This window comes from Aulostomus chinensis, chromosome 23, assembly GCF_037954235.1.
Source record: "Aulostomus chinensis isolate RoL2024-O1b breed Wild chromosome 23, RoL_Achi_v1.0, whole genome shotgun sequence".
Classification (NCBI taxonomy): domain Eukaryota; kingdom Metazoa; phylum Chordata; class Actinopteri; order Syngnathiformes; family Aulostomidae; genus Aulostomus; species Aulostomus chinensis.
In genome coordinates, this window is record NC_141342.1 from 19,375,102 (window position 1) to 19,392,516 (window position 17,415).

The 17,415-nt window shown below is 44.3% G+C and overlaps 1 protein-coding gene across 3 annotated transcripts in view; it reads right to left on the reverse strand.

Moving 5' to 3' along the window:
• The window catches only part of arhgap27 (Rho GTPase activating protein 27), a 28,224-nt gene that overhangs the window by 4,915 nt on the left and 5,894 nt on the right, over nt 1-17,415 (reverse strand). For 2 of the 3 annotated variants that reach the window (XM_086194941.1, XM_086194942.1), the window contains 7 exons: nt 6,677-7,150; nt 4,882-5,121; nt 4,635-4,715; nt 4,290-4,412; nt 2,225-2,311; nt 948-1,015; nt 724-811 (listed from right to left, as the gene is read on the reverse strand). In XM_086194941.1, coding sequence (XP_086051067.1) covers nt 724-811; nt 948-1,015; nt 2,225-2,311; nt 4,290-4,412; nt 4,635-4,715; nt 4,882-5,121; nt 6,677-7,150 — 1,161 coding nt within the window. Of the gene's footprint in view, nt 1-723; nt 812-947; nt 1,024-1,547; nt 1,558-2,052; nt 2,116-2,224; nt 2,312-4,289; nt 4,413-4,634; nt 4,716-4,881; nt 5,122-6,676; nt 7,151-17,415 lie in introns of all 3 variants that reach the window. The other variant, XM_086194943.1, reaches the window with a different exon arrangement.

Sequence of the window (17,415 nt, forward strand, 5' to 3'; positions counted from 1 at the left end):
AGACAGGCTGCGTCAAACGAATATTCTGACTGTCCTCGTCAGCTCGCAACCTCAGGGTTCGTCTCATTGCCGTGACACAACCGGACGCATCACGCTACGGATTCATGTTTCATTGCTTTTCACAGGTATGAAAAATGATAGCGACGCGAAGGCTAAGCTACGATGCTTCACGACATAAAAAGCAAGAGAAGTGAGGTCACTCAAGCATTCCTACATCTTTTTACAAGTCAAATTCAAGCATTTTTAAAAGGTACATTTTCACATGAATACGGCATCTCACACCTGTGGTCTACAAAAAAACCCATACCACAGCACGACCTTTCCCTTGGTGTTGCTCAAGGGCTTGGTGCCTTTATGTGGTCTTTTAGAGGGACATTTAACCATTTTACAAATTCTCCATCGGTCCTACAATGTTCATTTTACACTAAATCTGTAAAATAATCGTACAGAATGGAGTTTTAAAGTGTTCTTATTTACATAGGATGAGCTCTTCCCTTCCATTTGACTCCTTATACACCAGGATGTGAGTACAATGGGCCTCATTCATGAAAAGTACACAATAGATATCAGGAGTAAGGAGTTACAAATAGCCATCAGATTTAGCTTCCTGTCTGTAACAATAATTGAGGGCTGAAAAGTCCCATTGTCTGTACGGACCAATTCGGTCATAAGAACATTTCATGAATCAGGGCAGATCTCAGTAATCGTTAAGAGGATTTGTACCGAGGCCCCTGTTGTTGCAGACTTTGGATCTTTGTGGAACGTCAGCACTCCTCCGTGAAGAACCGTCCATGTCTGGGCCCAGTTTTTCCTGAAACAGGAGAATTAAAACAACCCTGAACAAAGCAACAGTGAGCTTCGGGGTTTCTGACACATGACACCAAACACACCCATAACCCCCCCCCCCCCCCCCCCCCCAAAAAAAACAAGAGCACATTCAGGCTTACCTTACTTTTTTGCCATTTTCCGACACTTTTGTTTTGTTGAGAATTCCGGCTTTCTCCAAGTTCTGCACCTGGAATTGTCGAAGATTATGCATGAAACTTTTAGTTTGGCTTGTGTGTATCTGATGATCTGAGGGACAAACATCATCATGCAGACTATGACCAGCAGCATGCAAACACTTGTAGAACACTAGAGATAAAAAACATGTACGCGTGGGCATGACGGTCAAGCCTCCTCAATATGACGTGATGTCACAGTCACTGTCACAAACCGAGAGGTCCACAATTTTCCTTGAAAATGTCAGTTTCTTGTCTTGAACTCAAAAAGAGGTCATTGCACTAGCGTGACCTCTTGGTTTTACTTATTAGCTTCGTTTTTGCCTTGAAACTAACTGAGGCCGACTGCTAACAACAGCAAAACTATATAAAAATGTCCGTTTACAAACTCTCAAACACAAACATCCGTGTTTTCTTTATCCAGCCATCTGTGCAATAATCCAAAAAAAAAAAGCTTAAATTTGAGTGAGAAATAAACAAACCTCTGCTGTTGTTAGCTGGTTTCTGTTAGCTTGAAGCTAAGAAGCTGAGGCTAGTCACCAAGATGGCAGGGGGCCTCTGAGTGAGCTCAAGACATGTAAAGGTGAGTCACTGAGGCTTGATGACTGATGATGTATCACTTACACAAGTAGAAGTAAAACAGAGTAGAAACGTTTTTCAGGTGACAAGTAAAATCATCATTTGCAGGAAGCAAAATTTAATCAGAATCAGAATCCTTTATTCATCCCCAAGGGAAATTCTGTAAGCACCTGTTAAGATTTCTTGAAATAATATTCTTATATCACCCAGATGCTGCTTGTTAAGGGATTTTGTCTCATGTTGAGTGTTTTTTTGTTTGTTTTTTTAACATGAAATTGGAAAAACCTTTTTTCTTTGCACGCCTTTGGTTTTTGCAGTGAAATGCGAGACGGGATGAACCACGACAACGTAGAGCTCCATGCAACGGATGAAGCTTTCCTCTAGACATTTAAAACCACACCTTTTGCTGGTCATAGATAGACGCTGCTATCTATGGCTCAAGCTCAGGTGAGCGCCAAAACTAACAACCCACATTATAGCGCAGCCACCTGGAGGTCAGATAATAGGGGTTTCTCCAGGATCTAAACCCAAAAGCCTTCAGAAAGAGACACAAAAACACCGGTAGGATACGTGAGCACGTCAAACTCCTCAACGGCTGATCCTTCTCATCCTCAAATTTAAGAGACGGCACACGCATCACTCACATTGTGTTGTGTCTCTGGAGAGTTTCCTGTGCTGGAGCTGTCGCTGCTGTAGTCTGACGTGTTCCTCCTGTGAGTTGGGACAAACCTCTGAAAAACAGTTGATAGACAGATGTGAGGAATCATAAAACATCCATCCATCCATTTTCTACTGCTTATCCTGTTAAGGGTGGCGGGGGGTGGAGCCTATCCCAGCAGCCTTCAGGTGAGAGGGCGGGTTCACTCTGGACGGGTCACCAGTCCATGGCAGGGCCAACACATAGAGACAGACAACCATTGGCTCTCCCAGCCACGCCTACAGTCAATTTAGAGTCTGGATTAACCTGGTCCCCCCTTGATGTCTTTGGACTGTGGGAGGAAGCTGGAGTACCAGAGAGAGCCCACACAGGAACAGGGAGAACATGCAGACTCCACACAGAAAGACCCTATGCCTGAGCTCAGCTCAGACACTGGTACTGGTGGGTAAATTGGGATGACTTATCAAGAGTCAGAAATAAAAAGTGGGACGTCAAACAGTTCGGACTGGGTCTATTACTTTAGCACCCCCCCCCCCCATGTCAGACACACTCCAATTATATCTCTATGGGCATTTGGAAATTATCAGCAGTTGTGTAATCAAAATCATAATCATAATCATAATCATACGCCACAGTCGACGCACAAATGCGCAGCCTACGTGTTTCCACTTAACCAGATGATGTCATTTGATGAGAGGCAGATCTTTTCAGTGGCCAAGGACATTTCTTCATTCACACTGCTCAAAGAATGAGGCCAGATGAGGCTGGAACCTCCTCTGAATGGAGTCCAAAGCCCCTTTCACACCGCAGCAAAAACGCGGGTGAACACGGGTGTTTGGGCACTCTGAAAGGGTCGGCATTTCAACCCGCGTCGACCAAGCGACCCGGGTGTTTTGCGGCTCGGCTCGGTTCTGCTCGGCTCGGCTCTGCAGTGTGAAAAAGGCAACCCGCGTTGTCTCAGGTTTCATGTGACCTTCCTGTTGCATTCTGATTTTGTCACTGTGTCGCCTGGCAGGCTGTCATTGTAGAAGCTCCGGAAATTAATAAATAAATAAATGAAAAAAACTGGGCTGGGCTGCGAGAGCTGCTCACTCATCTCTCAATAAAGATTTGGCCTCTGCCATCGGATCAGTCTTCCTGTTGATGTCCCTCAGACTCTACTTCACTCCTTTTGTTCTAACACTTCACATGTGTAGGCTCTTACGAATTAATCAGTGCTTGGGAACTCCCACCTACCAGGGAACCCGAACGTGAACTGTGCAAGCGCGACGGTGTTCATTAACAACTTGTATAACGATCTTCACATCTTTTTTATCCATCGTGGCAGCGCACTGGCAAGATCGTGAAGTCCACGAGCTGCTCGCCATCAGCGGTGAAGAGGAGATCCAGCGGCAGATTTCTGGAACCGTACGGGACACTGTGATTTATGGGAACATCACCGGCATTTTGAGACACGGTGCACTTTTACGTGTAATGATGACGTTGCCAGCGCGATGACGTACAAGAGAGAAAAACACAGGCAGGCAGCCCTCACAGTGGGAGTTAAGACCCATGTCTGCTGGAAGCTTGAATGCGCCCTGATGCCGAGCAAACGCGGGTACAAAAACCCGCGTTGACACACATTTTTCAGAGTGAAAAGGGAACAAGAGAGCAGCTCTCAATGTGGTCTAAGTGTGTTCACACCTGAACAAAGAGCTGCCAACCTGCTTTCAGACGGCTCGGGATTCAGGTTCATACCAAGTCTGAGCCTAAGATAATTACTCGATTTGATGCACCCCGACATCGCTGACTGCTTCAATTAAAGATAACTAGCAAGCACTAAACTGTATCTGGCAACTTCTGCAGCATTGCACCCCCCCCCCCCCCCCAAGCTGCTACAGTCAATTTGCATTGCTAAGTAAGGGTTAAAAACCTGGGAGTGCCTCTCCCTCATTACCTTTCCCTGACTGAAGCTTCATTTTAAGCTTTATGACACACCCTGTGTGTGTGTGTGTGTGTGTGTGTGTGTATCATATACAAGAGTCTGTCTAAGAGTGTGTGTAGGGGTGTACCCCATCATCCTGGGCTGAGCTGGGCTGGACTGGTCCCATGGTGTGTCTCCAGTTCTTGATGATGGACACGTGTTCTACCTCAACACCGTTCTCTACCCTGGACTGACCGGGCGCTGCAGGAGCCTGGTGGGACCACAACACAGTTGAATTCAATAGAAAGTATGACATACTTACAGAGTTGTTTGAAAAAATATCAACATTTATGAAGTCAGGCTTCACATCTTGATGTTTATGATTGCATCCACCAAGTTTACAATCACTGAAGGAATCAGATCAGATTGGTGTCAAAAACGCCGTAAGAATCGACAAACATTGCCAGTGGAGCAGCAGAGGAGGAGTTTGTACCTCAGGTAGGTTCCACTGGGACCTGGAACCGTCTTTCAGGTAGAAGTAGGTTTGCCCCTGATCATCCACTGACTTGACCCACTGTTACACAACAGAACTGTAATTGTTAAAGATGGTTCAACATCACTCGTTCTTCAAATAATAATAATCATCACTGCGCTGGGCGACTGGTGTTGTTCACAAGCAGAAATGAACGCGCAGTAATAATTTAAACCTTCTGAGGGCTGAAACTGCATCATCACCCTACCTGATCCGGAGAGTGTTCGCTACTGAACACCCAGGTACCATTGGGTTCCACGTTGAGGTTCCAACCAGACGGGGTGCTGCGGTCCAGGCTGGCTCTGGGGATGATGGTCCGGTTCACATGGCTGAGGGAGTATTCTTTAGGGAGGGTGGGAGGACCTGCAGCAAGGAGCTCCTCGTAAGGCTCCGGTCGGTCAGCAGACAGGTAATCCTCCGAAGGGTAGTCCTCCTCCGGTAGAGGCGGCTGGCGATGACAGGAAAAAAGACATTGCAGCCTTTTTGAATTGGAGCTCTTTTTCAGCGAAGTGCGCAGATTAGATGGTGCAACTTTCTGACCACAGGAACTTTCCCTGTTTGGAGGAACTACCTTGGTTTAGACCACAAGACTCAGGGTTGTAAATTTAGTTGTGGCAAATTTATTTCAGAGACAAAATCTCCCACTGAGAAGGGTTGTTCTTTCTGACGTTCCTGGAACTATGGGGTCTGGGTGTTTTTACGTGGAACATTTCTGAATGTTTATGCTGAAGATGACAGCCAGCAGGAATTAGAATCAGAAACCCGCAACAAGAACATGTAACACTCCAGATTATGTGACACCTCAGCAGACTGATTTACTAAATCTTTGCGTTTTGTTTTGTTTTTTTCCCCCCCAAGGTCATAGCCAACAGTTGGCTGAAGGAAACTTTTAGTTCCACTTCAACAAAAACAAACAGTCTTAGTGACATTTAGATGAGAAGATTGACACCTCACTCATGTCTGTGTGGGAATTTTAAGCGAAAAGCCAGTTAGCTTAGCACAAAGACAGGACGCTGTCTGTCTAGAGCAAATCAAATCTCTCTTGCTGCGTACACGGCCTTAAATGAGAAGAAGAAACTTTTATGGACCCATGTTTTTGTTCTGATGTTGGATAATGAATCCCGTTATTGTTGGTGTTTATATCATGAATTGTTGTTTAAACTTGTACCCTAATTTTTTTGCCAGCTCACTGTGACTCATCACTGTGATTGACGGCTTTGACTGTTAGCAGTAGAACATTAAAACTTTGAGGCTGATTTTCATCAAACACGGCGGAGGGTTACAGCACGGGCCAAGAGGGAAGGCATTACATTTTGGTGCAGATTCATTTACAAGTGTTTATGATGCTATTTTCATGACGCTATTTATACCATTACTGTACAAAATAACACAAAATGTCAAGGTGGGGCTGTTAATCTACATCGCCAAGTACAGACATGAGGTGGTAACCCATTCTCCCAAATGGTCAAACTATTCCTGTCATCCCTTCCCTCTGGATTCTGAAGCACTGCAGTAATCACTGGAGTGACCACTAAAGAAAACACTTTTACATCTGTACACTTCCTTGAAGGATGAGGATTCATTCTTGGTTCATTAATATTATTTGTCCTCAAAGAAGTCTTCAAGGTGCAGTAAAAGCCTCACGTGTTGCTAAAATTGCAACAACAAAAAAAAAGTGCTGAAAACCATCAAATCATAATAAAAGTGGGAAATATTCTGCATAAAAATGTTCCCATAAAGATCCACAGCTCTGACAGGCTGAAGTACTCCAAAAAAAAAAAAAAAACTTATTCAAAATGAGGACAAACGTCTTTTAAAGCCGGAGACACTACTGGGGATATTCTGCACGGTTGCTGTGTGATTTCCTGATGGAAATGTCTGCTATGTAGGTGCAGAAGATTTAATTCCATTATTAAAAGCAGGCTGTACTTGCAGCTGTCCCCCGGGTGAAGCTAAAAGAGGAGGTAGAGCGAGGCTAAGTAGAGCAGCCAGGCCGTCCTTACCGGCCCGTCCTCGTGGAACCTGTGCACACTCATGGGCTCCATCAGAGGGGGGTACGGGCTCAGCTGCTCCGGAGGCTCCCAGGACGTTTCCCCAGACATCAGGTTGTAGAAGTAGGGACGACCAGTGCTCTCATCCACTAACTGCTCCCAGTCAGAGCTCCAGGCAGGGGGGGAGGCGGTGGATGGTGAATAGGCAGGCGACTGAGGAGGTGAGGAGGAACAAGGCTCCTCTGCAAGGAGTGGCTCAGGGTCTGTGGGGGAGTCTAAAAAGGGGTTATCCCAGGTGGTGTGCCCCGTGGCGGGGTGGTAGTAGTACTCCTGTCCACTTTCTTGGTCAACATGTACCTCCCATCCCCCTGGGTCAAGGTAGGAAGGAGACAAGGACAAGGAGGCCGAGGGAGGAGACTCTGAGAAGCTTTGGCGAAGCTGTGCTACATTGACGTAAACGGGTGTGCGCAGACCTTCATCTTCAACCTGTGAAAAGATCAAATTCAGATTTAGAATTTCAAGTAAATCCTCACTGAGGCCCGACTGATGAATCGTCCGACACCGGCTTTATATGATGTCCGATATGTGTGAATGTGTCTTTTTATTCAACAGAAGATAATTCAGAAGAAGACGTTCGGGAATAATTACACTTATTGAAGTCTCAGGGAAGTTTATTATTTCTGCGCACTGATGTCATTTGGACAGTAACTTTTAGCTTCAAGGGTAAAACTCCCTGCTGCTGTTGCTGTTTTTAAAAAAAAAAAAAACGACATTTGAGCGTTCAGGACTGCAGAAAAGAAAATTGTCTGATAACCAGAATAATCCAGTATGGCTCAAGCTCTAGTTTATACAATCTGTGAAAAGACTTCACTGTTCAGCACCCAGATGTTTGATAACCACATTTCAAGATCATAAAAAAAAAACAATACATATTTTGGACAATATGTCAATATTCTCATTCCCTCCCACCAGTATTGGACCCACAAATCCTGTATTGTCCAGGCTACAACTCTTGGTGCAAGAACTCAAGTTAATGTTGGACTAATCTGACTTTTATGGAAATAAGTTAATACTGTTTGAACATTTTCATGAATAAATACTTGCAAGGTTGCCGTCTTGTCCCTTCGAGGTACTTGTACTTCAGTTGCCAGCCTAATGCTCTCATGATAAAACGTACTAGGTCAGGCATCTGCATCCTAGTGAGCACAGGAAGTACCCTGCACTACAACAGCAAAAAAACAAAACCACAAGTGTCAGCTCATAATATTGAGCTCTCGTCGGTTTCCCCGTTGGTAAGAACTCAGTCTTTAATCCAAAATTGACTCAAATTAGATTCAGATGTCCAATTTTTTGTGTCCTTCTCACAAACATCCATGAAAGCTGATTATCATGAGCTGATCTGGGGTCAGTTTTTGTAAAAACAGCCAAAAGGAGCGCCAGATAAAATGTTATCAGGTTCAACTTACATTTTCTTTCTGACACTGCGAAGCAACTATAACGAACAAGTTTCCATCCATTCAATCATCTTTTCATGAAAAAAAGTTTCTCATGATTTCAATTACTGCCTGGCAGAAACACAACATGCAAAAAGAGCCAATCCTCTCAACTCGTTTGTTTAAAGAACTCCGGTGAGCGTGATCAAAGGCTTCCTCTGTCCTCAGCGCTAACGAAACTCTGATGAAACAACTACACTTGAAATGACCTCTGCACAATAACAACAGTGTGACCTTTCTTTAGTGTTTCTCACCTGAGCTCCACTGCGACCATTGTTCCTCACCGTGAGACTCCTGGGATCTAGTGCCCTGCGGGGGCTTTGAAACGCCGTCATGATGGCACAGACACAAAGAGAAGCTTCTGTCTGGCTCAGACCAACTACCTCCTGTGCCTCGGCTCACTTCTCGCTCTATATTTACCAAGACGTGAGACCGCGGTGTGTATCTGCTGCATCTGTTCATCGCTGTGCTAAATGTGCAGCGTGATCAAGCAAACATATGTTAGACGAGGCTGAAGGGCTACATATATATCTACATCTATATCTAGATATATAGAGAGAGATGATTTCAACTCATCTTGCTGACTAACTGTGTTTTTATCTGCCTGTTCAGTGTTATCACTTTGCTTTGTTATTGATCTCATACATCTGTGAGGCAATCGACTAGGACAACCAGACAAGTGACCCTGAAACGGATTGATTCTCAACAACATGCCACAACAACACAGAGGAAATGAAAGGGGCGCATCATTGATCTCTGTAACAGCTTCGCTGGGTCGCCCCCATCCTTTGGAACAAAGCCACTAAAATGAAGCAGCAACAGGAAAACTGATCATTTGTCCAACTTTATGTGTACGAACTGGAGTTAAATTGAGCTGCGATTTCTACCTCTGACAAAAAAAATAAAGTTCGTAAGGATCACGTAAAAAGATGAAGCCTGCATGGGGGAGGGGTGAAGTGTGGCCCGAGGACAGACTCAGTACATTTTGGGGCAGATGTGTTGATCATAGCTACAACAACAACAACAAAAAACAAAACCTTGCATTTCTTTAAAATTTGGGTTTGGCTGAGGTCACCTTGGTGGAGGTAGGGACCCTCCAACCATTTAGCCCAGTTTTAGTTGACGGAAAGTCTGAACTTGGTTAAAGTAAACCATAATTGTTCAATCGAGTTTTAGTCCCATGGTTATTGTTCATTACCTCATTCAAAGAGATTGGTTTGTTTTTTTTGGTGCCGTTTGACTTTTAGCAGGATTATGCGCAAAAAAAAAAAAAAAAATACAAGGCTGATTTTCACCACCGAGTGGAGGTCTAGCAGGAGCTAATCAACTCTGGAGCAAAACATCAAAACATTTTTCACACCGAGTTTGTCTGAGGTTTGCTTGACAAGGGGTTGAGGTGTTTAGTTCCCTCTAGTTTAATTTTTGTCTTCCTGTGCTAAATGACATTGGAAGTTCTCATCAGGGGTAATCGTCCTCATCCTGTTTGCTTTTTGGAAAGTTTGAGTTGACTAAAAGGAGGGCGGCGTGGCTCAGAGGTGGAGTGGCTGTCGAGCAACCAAAGGGTCGCTGGTTCGATCCTCACTTCCCCCAGTGACCATGTCCAAGTATCCTTGAGCAAGATACTGAACCCCTGATGGCCCTGCGACGGACTGGCGACCCATCCAGGGTGAACCCCGCTGCTGGGATAGGCTCCAGCCCCCGCGACCCTTAATGGACAAGCGGTAGAAAATGGATGGATAGTTGACGAAGGGTCTTTTTAAGTCTTAGCCTTGATGAGTCTCTTCTTTTTTTTTTTGCACAGCTGATTTTGACTTTAGTCTTTGAAGTGTTTATTATTATTAATTACTGCCATGAAGGAGGTCAGGTTGTCAGTGCAGCTCGTCTGTTAGCAAGAGGATGCAAAAACCCAAGGCCGAAGGGTCTTTTACAGGTCAAGGAAGAACCCATGACGTTTCAGGGCGGATTCATTGAACACGGTGAAAAACGGCATTTTTGTACATTGGGTTTGGCTGAGTTGAGTGCTCTCTGAGTGTCCTCTGTAGTTACAGTTACACTATAATAATGTCACGTATCACGTAACTGTATACATTTACTCTTGATACTTTGTGTACTGTTTTGCTGATAAGACTCCTTGATGAGATATCTGAATGCAAGATGTCTACCTGCACTAACGGTCTGAGTGAAGGACCTGAATACCCTCCCACCACCGGCCCTATGCTCCTGTTCTTTGCCGTGAGGACCATGAACTTTCCCTTTATGAAGGCCAAATGCCAAACGTATGTTTGCACAACAGGAAGAAAAGTCCTCAACTAGTTTCCCATACCAAAACACTTTGTTCTCTGGTCTCATTTACTTCTGGTGATGGAGAATATCGAACTCAGAACCAAATCCAATTCTATCACCATTTTAACCTGCAGTGGTTCTTTATCATGCAAACAGAACAAAGTCAAACATCCAAGCCGACATCTCGCACTTCTACTGATGCCAATTCATGCTCGACAGGAAAAAAACAACAACAACAAAAAACCAAGTGCAAAAGTGTGAAAACAAAGAAGGAAGCGAGAATGTGCTACTCCTCCCAGCAATAAAAGCCTGCTGCAGCCACCTACCTGAGGAACCACCTTCAGAGTCATGCCTCGCTTGACCCGGTGACTTGGCCAAACCCTGGAGTACATGTCCACCATGTTGAAATCATTCAATGTAGTCGAGCCATTTATCTGTGTGAGCTGGTCAATGAGCTTGTGATGGGAGAGACGAGGCACATTCGCGAACGTCAGGCGCACATCCTCTCGCAGCAGCTGTGACAGTTGCAGCTCAGACAGAAAGGAGAACTGTGAGCTCTGTTACAATAACAGCAGGAAGGGAGTGTGTGCGTGCGTGTGTGTGTGTGTGTTTGCGCATGCACATACGCATGAATTCCTGTACAAAAAGATAGGAGATAGAGGGTAACTGTCTACGAGCCAAAAACAGGAAGAGACAATGAAACGAGGCGGAGAGGGAGGTTGGATAGAGAGACAGACAGAAGCTTTGCAGGTTTACAAACACAGCAAATGAGGCAAGAGGAAAAAGTTTGGCCCTTTTTTGTTTGTTTGTTTGAATTCTTTCAGATTTCCTCTACATATGCTGCAGATTCCCTTACAGTATAGGTCACCCCGCCAATCATGTATGTGAGTGCAGGGAGGAGCGACTGCAACAGTTTCCCATAGCGGAGAACTGCTTCTGACGCGCTTCTCTGAAGAGACTTGTTCAGCCTCCAGGAGTCTTGAAAGAGGAAGTCTGGTTTGAGGGCCAATTGTTCAATCACAACTTCCTCCTACGTGGGACAACATTAGCCAGACTTCACTCAAGGTTTTGTGGGTAATTTCAAAACATGGCTTTTGGAGGCTAGTGGGTGATTATTGTGTGGTTTGCTTTCAGTAGCCTCCCCAGACAGAATTTAATTTGCTACAGACAGCAATAAGTCACCCAAAAATCTATATTATAGTTCTGAACAGATGATTTGCATTTGTATTTGAGATGCAACGGCAAAACAAGTGAACATGAAGGGACTTCGGTCACAGCTGCGCCAATGCGCCACGTTATTTACATTATAAATCGCAGACGATCAGAATATTTTTTTCATTTTTAGTATTTTTGTCATATGATTTCTCTACCATCGATTTAACACGAAAGAAATAAAATGTCAAAAACGTATTAAAAATAAAATACTTGCCCTAACCAACACTGATCTCCTCCACAGCGCCTCCTTGTTCGAAAATAAAATCCATCCTCCTTTCCTTTCTCAAAAAGACTTCAGTGGCTCTGTTGTACAGTTTATCTGCACGTTTCAGTTCCATCAATAAGTTCTTTCCTATGGACATGGAGGCCCCTGCTGAGAGCCCTCCAGGGTTAAAACATACAGCGATAGCTGTTGGCAACGGATGCAGTTCAGATTTTTGCAAAGTTCTGGGCTCCAGGCTTTCGCGAGTGCTCACCCAATCACAGGATGCCTACATGTCAAGTTCAACGTAAGACCCTCTAGCTGGCCTTGGTGTCGCAGACTCCTGATCTGATTGGCTACTGCAACTGACTGTCCGTTCACTTACAGCGCACAGGAGCCTGCTCTGTTTATTCTGAAGGCCTCGGGCAGATTTCATAGAACTTGACAACACAAGCTAGCTGAAAAAGGATTGGGTAAAAACTCTACCATGGTACACAACACTGGAAGCAGTGCAACATGGTGGATATGTTATGACAGGAAGAGGTTAGACCACGGAGAACAATTTTATTTACAAAAAAAAAAAAATTAAAAAACTACTTTTCTGAGTATGTTTAGGCCAGCAGTGAAGGCCACCACTGGCATGTCTGTGACTACCATCATCTGCTCTTTTTGCATTCTGGAGTCACAAGGAAGTGACGCAGCAGTGAAAATCATCATCATGAGCTCAAGACTTATTTGTAAGTACAGGGAAGGTAAAGTATTTTGGGGAAGGTATCGCGTTAAATAAGCCTGACCATTGAAAGCTTTGAATTTTGTGCTCTGAGATACAACTTCTGCCTCTTATATGTTTTTAACAGCTGTCTCTATGCATAGGACAATGTTTTCAAGCATACTTTGAGAACTCTCTGCCCTCAGCTATGCATGAAGCAGCAATCTGTTTGATTACTTAACCACATTAGAACTCATCCAATCAAACAATGGAGTTCCAAATTGGGGCCCAAATCACGCCACAAAGCACACAGTTGAGCTATTGAATCATTGTGGCTCCACCCCCCAACCCCCTTACATCACACTCCTCATGGCCCAGAATCCAGCAAAACTCCAGAACTGCTCCATGTGGAATTCATCAGCTTATCACATTCTTATCTTTGCACTTCAGGCCAGGTCTGCATGCAAAAGAATTAAACTGCTGGAAATGCTAGTTCACGCTTTGCCTGTCTTTGTCCGTGTAAGAGGGGAAATATTCTAAGAGCAGCAGCCAAGTGAACTGAAACTCCCCAACTCTTTGCCAAAGACACCACTTTGACATTTATCTACTGGGGCATGTCAATATCAACAAATGATTTCATCTAAACCGAGGGTTTGATGCACCTAACAGCAGCATCGGTGTAATCAACTAGGTTATTACTACCTCAGATGAGCATTTTACAAACAGTGATGCACAAAAGAAAGGATTCCAGTGCGTATGACTCAAGTATGATGTAGCTTGACGGGTGCCAGCTGAGACTTCCTGCAGTTAATCTTCACATTATTTTCTAATTCGCTGCTGCAACGTGTGTATGTGACTGTCCAAAAGAGATTAAAAACAATACGGAAGTCATGGAAAAATGCAGACGGTCTTCGTTCTTGTTGCTTTTCAGTCCTGTGTTTAATACTCATGTTGTTCTTATGCACAAATTTGTTGTTACACACTGAAGGACTAAATTTAGTCTTACAGACAGGAAATAAAGGCTGAAGGCTATTTGTGCATCTCTTGCAACTGTCGGGTTTGCTGAGGCTTATATGCTACAAGAGGTACGCAGTTGAGGAGCTAGGAGTGATAAATAACCATCAGGCTATGCTTCCTGTCTGTAAGACGAAACTGAGGGCTGAAACCATCCTACAGAGTGTAAGAAAACATTTGAGCATGACAATTTTTCATAAATGATGCTTTTTTTCCTGCGATCATTCCAGCCTGCCTTGATTCACCGATGGTTGGCTGGTGGCTGTGTATCAGTAGTCGTTCACCCTGCAGCCATGACAAGCATTCCAATTTTCTGGAAACCCAAGTGAACAAAGAGAGCTACGATCGAGACTTTGAGGCATACATCACCCATAATGCATTGCAGTCACTTGTCCTCTCCACCAAAGTTTTCAAAGCTGAGTTTGTGAATGAACCAACACGATCAGTTGATAGAAAATGATGTTTGAGCAAACAAGCTGCAGGCGTAAGTAACAAAAATCACGCAATCAGAGACACAAGCAGCCGATCCATCGTGGCTATGGACTACAAGGCTGAGACGGTCTCATTAATGGCCTCCACCCACTTTTCCCTTTCACCCCCCAAGTTCTTCCAGTGTGGCCTACACTGTAGTCATGCTGAGGCTTGGGGAGAGTTGAACAGCTGATGAAACTAAGGGAAATGTCAAGCCGTCAGTGAGTGTCTTTGACCCTAATCTTTGCGACACATCCTGCTTCTGAACATTCGTCAGCCGTCTGCGTCTGAAGATCCAGACGCTGTTGTTCCAGACTCGGAGTCCTAGGGCCACATTCATAAAGCCCCAGTTGTTTCACATCTAGCAAAATGAACACGACCAACATCAACAAAATCCAGTTTTAACTTGCTTTGTTTGCAATCAGTCATTGTTGTAGGCGGGGCCTCAGCTGAAAGATGTGACACATGCTAAGCTGATTGTTGCGTGCCTTCATAAAAAGATGCTTTGTTCATGAATCAGAAGACGAATCCACAAGTTTCACAAATTTACTTGCGGTCTTGAAACGCGACACTCGCCTCTACTGGCCAAACTCTTGTCACTTGGAAGTACTTTTGTATTATTTGCATTTTATCTAAAGGTTTCTGACACACAAACAAAAGTTTGGGGTTCACAAAGAAAAGATCTGGATTCTGTGAAACTTTTGTATGAACATTTACAATCAAAATTTGATTGCATTTGCAACTAAGAATCTTTTTGATTTCAGAGTTGACAGTTTGCATTCATGTCAGTGTTTTAATTGCAAACCTATTTTGTTAAAGTCTGCTAGCTGGCTATCAGCCACTGAGAAGCTAACGAACATGAACCTGTTGGTATCCCCTGCACATATTTTGTTCCCAGGCCTGACGAGACACTCTGACAGTACCCGTTGGAGCAGTTTCTTGGCATTTGATTTCGTCTGTTTAACAGAGCAGAAGGGAAAACTGGGAAACAGGATGTTTGTACCGTATGTAAGGTTCTTTTAATGAAGCTGCAGAGCCTCCATCCAAAATAGAAGAGCAGCTGATGTGCACCAGGTCCTAAGAGATCAATGGGACATCAGACCTCTTATCTTAACTAAAAGATAAAGAACGACCTGCTAAATTTACATTGTGAACCGCAAGAGAGGTTGTGCTGAGAGTGCACGTCTCTAGAGACCTGCTGGTTCCATAAACAACTGGAGTGAAAGACACTGTAAAGGTTCATTGGAGGAATATCGCCGTTCAACAAAGGGGACCTGAATTTGCATTCATGCAAGTCTTTCTCCCGAGCAGAATCCAACCAAACATCAGATTCACAATCCCCGCTGGATTTATCATCCACTTCCCAAACTTAATATCCCAGATGACACCGAAGAGCAGCCTTTACCCTCGATACTCAACGGCCTACATTTCAGCTAATTGCGAGTTCTGCACATTACACATGCACACATGCTGAATGCATGGCAGGGATGGCACTAAAAGCTCCAAAGGCCTGCTTGTTGGGAGTCAGGCCAGACCCCCTCTCATCACCATGGAGATGGCCCTCCATTGTGGGGTAAGAATTAATGCACTTGAAGGGTCCTGGCACGTTTGGTGGAGAGTGTAGAGCTCATTCACGCTCCCCCAGAGGAGGCAGAGGAACACAAATTATAATGTTTGAAATGCTAGGTTTTATGTTGCGTTGCCGCTAATGACAGCGTTTTGATTACAGCCAAAGCAGTTCATGGATTTTTTGATCACAGAGCTGGAACAAAAGTGTTTATATCACAGACATCCAGATATTGGACCAGATATCAGCTTAGGTTTTGGATCGCAGGACATCAGGATATAGAAGAGGAGTTTGTGTGTTCTGATTTTTAAGGGAGATTTACAGTATTAAAAGTTTCTTAACTTACCAGACTGTTCTGGCTGTTCGAGTATTTTACCTTTACTAGCCACCACATTAACGATGTTTAAAACAGATTAAAACCATCGGCTAATTAACTTTTTTTGATTTTGTCCGGGAGTAATAGAAAAAAAGACAATTAATCGTCAAGTATTTACATAAACGTCGAGCAGAAAGACAATTATATTTATTGACTTGGAGCTTCTTTTATTTATTTATTTATTTTTGTCATTTATAATTAAAAAAAAAAAGGTTTTGGACTGTTGGAGTGACATAAGAAGCGACGTGAACACGTCACTGTGCTCCGGGAAGCCTGTGATGGAGTTCTTTACACATTTTCGTGACCTTTTACAGACGAAGGGATCGAACACTCATTAAACGCGACAGATTACGCGATGATGGCTACGAGCTTTGGCTGCAGACCTACTGGTCATGCACACAATCAGTGGGGACCCTGTCGCTTTACTGAGCGTAAATCTGATCCAAGACTTCTCACAGTCACCCGCGCCTTCCGTCACCTTGCAACAGGTGCAAACCCACCCGGAACTGACGTGAGGTGAGAAAAAAACTTACCGGAACAAAGCAGTTAAAGCTCAACGGTCTACATCCGAAAAGTTCTGTATATTCGTAAAAGTTTCATGTTTTCCCCGCGGTGCTGTAGTCCTACTTCCCAGGATCGGTGCTGGGGGAGCCAGGTAGCAGCTGGAGGTTAGGGAGTGGCCGCAGCCTCACATTAACACTTTCGCCCCCACTGAAGAAGCCTCGGGCGACGCAACCTGTTTTTAACCCGTTCTGGCGTCACAGCGGCGGATGCGCAGAGTAACTAAACCCTCCTCCTCTGCAGGAGACTCCTCGCCATCAACAACTCACCAACAAGTGTCAATCACAGGACAGACACCCGGCTCAAGAGAATCTGCACCCGCGGAGCCTTTGGCCGAGCTGGAGTGAGACCTTGAATCAGCTGAGGTATTCAGCAACCTCCTCTTTTCAGCCATTGAAACGGCATGTTGGCCATTCACATGCTGATGAGCTGGCACGGATACTGGGACCTGTGGTATTCCCAGTTAGGACCTTCACTGCAAAAAAATGTCCAGATCAACCGAGAACCATCTCTAAAGTCCGACTTCAAAAAATATATTCATGTATTTATTTTGCACTCTAAAACAGTTTTTAAGAAGAAATCTGAGGTAAAATTGTACATTTCTAGTCCAGGAAAATAAACTTTGTACTCCATTTAAGATTACTTTGAGATCCGATAAGCCACTGAGGGCCAATTACACATCAGTTTCTGTGACTAATTCACAATCATACAAGACTATGAGGCCTTCTGTGAGCACACAGAGAGAAAAATTCTCTCTCTATCTTGAAGTTGAGATGGTGTGTTTCCAGTCAGGAGCCTTGACTCACACTCGTCCTCACAGGACTCGAGACTTGACTCCGGCTTTGTGACTCGTAAACCGT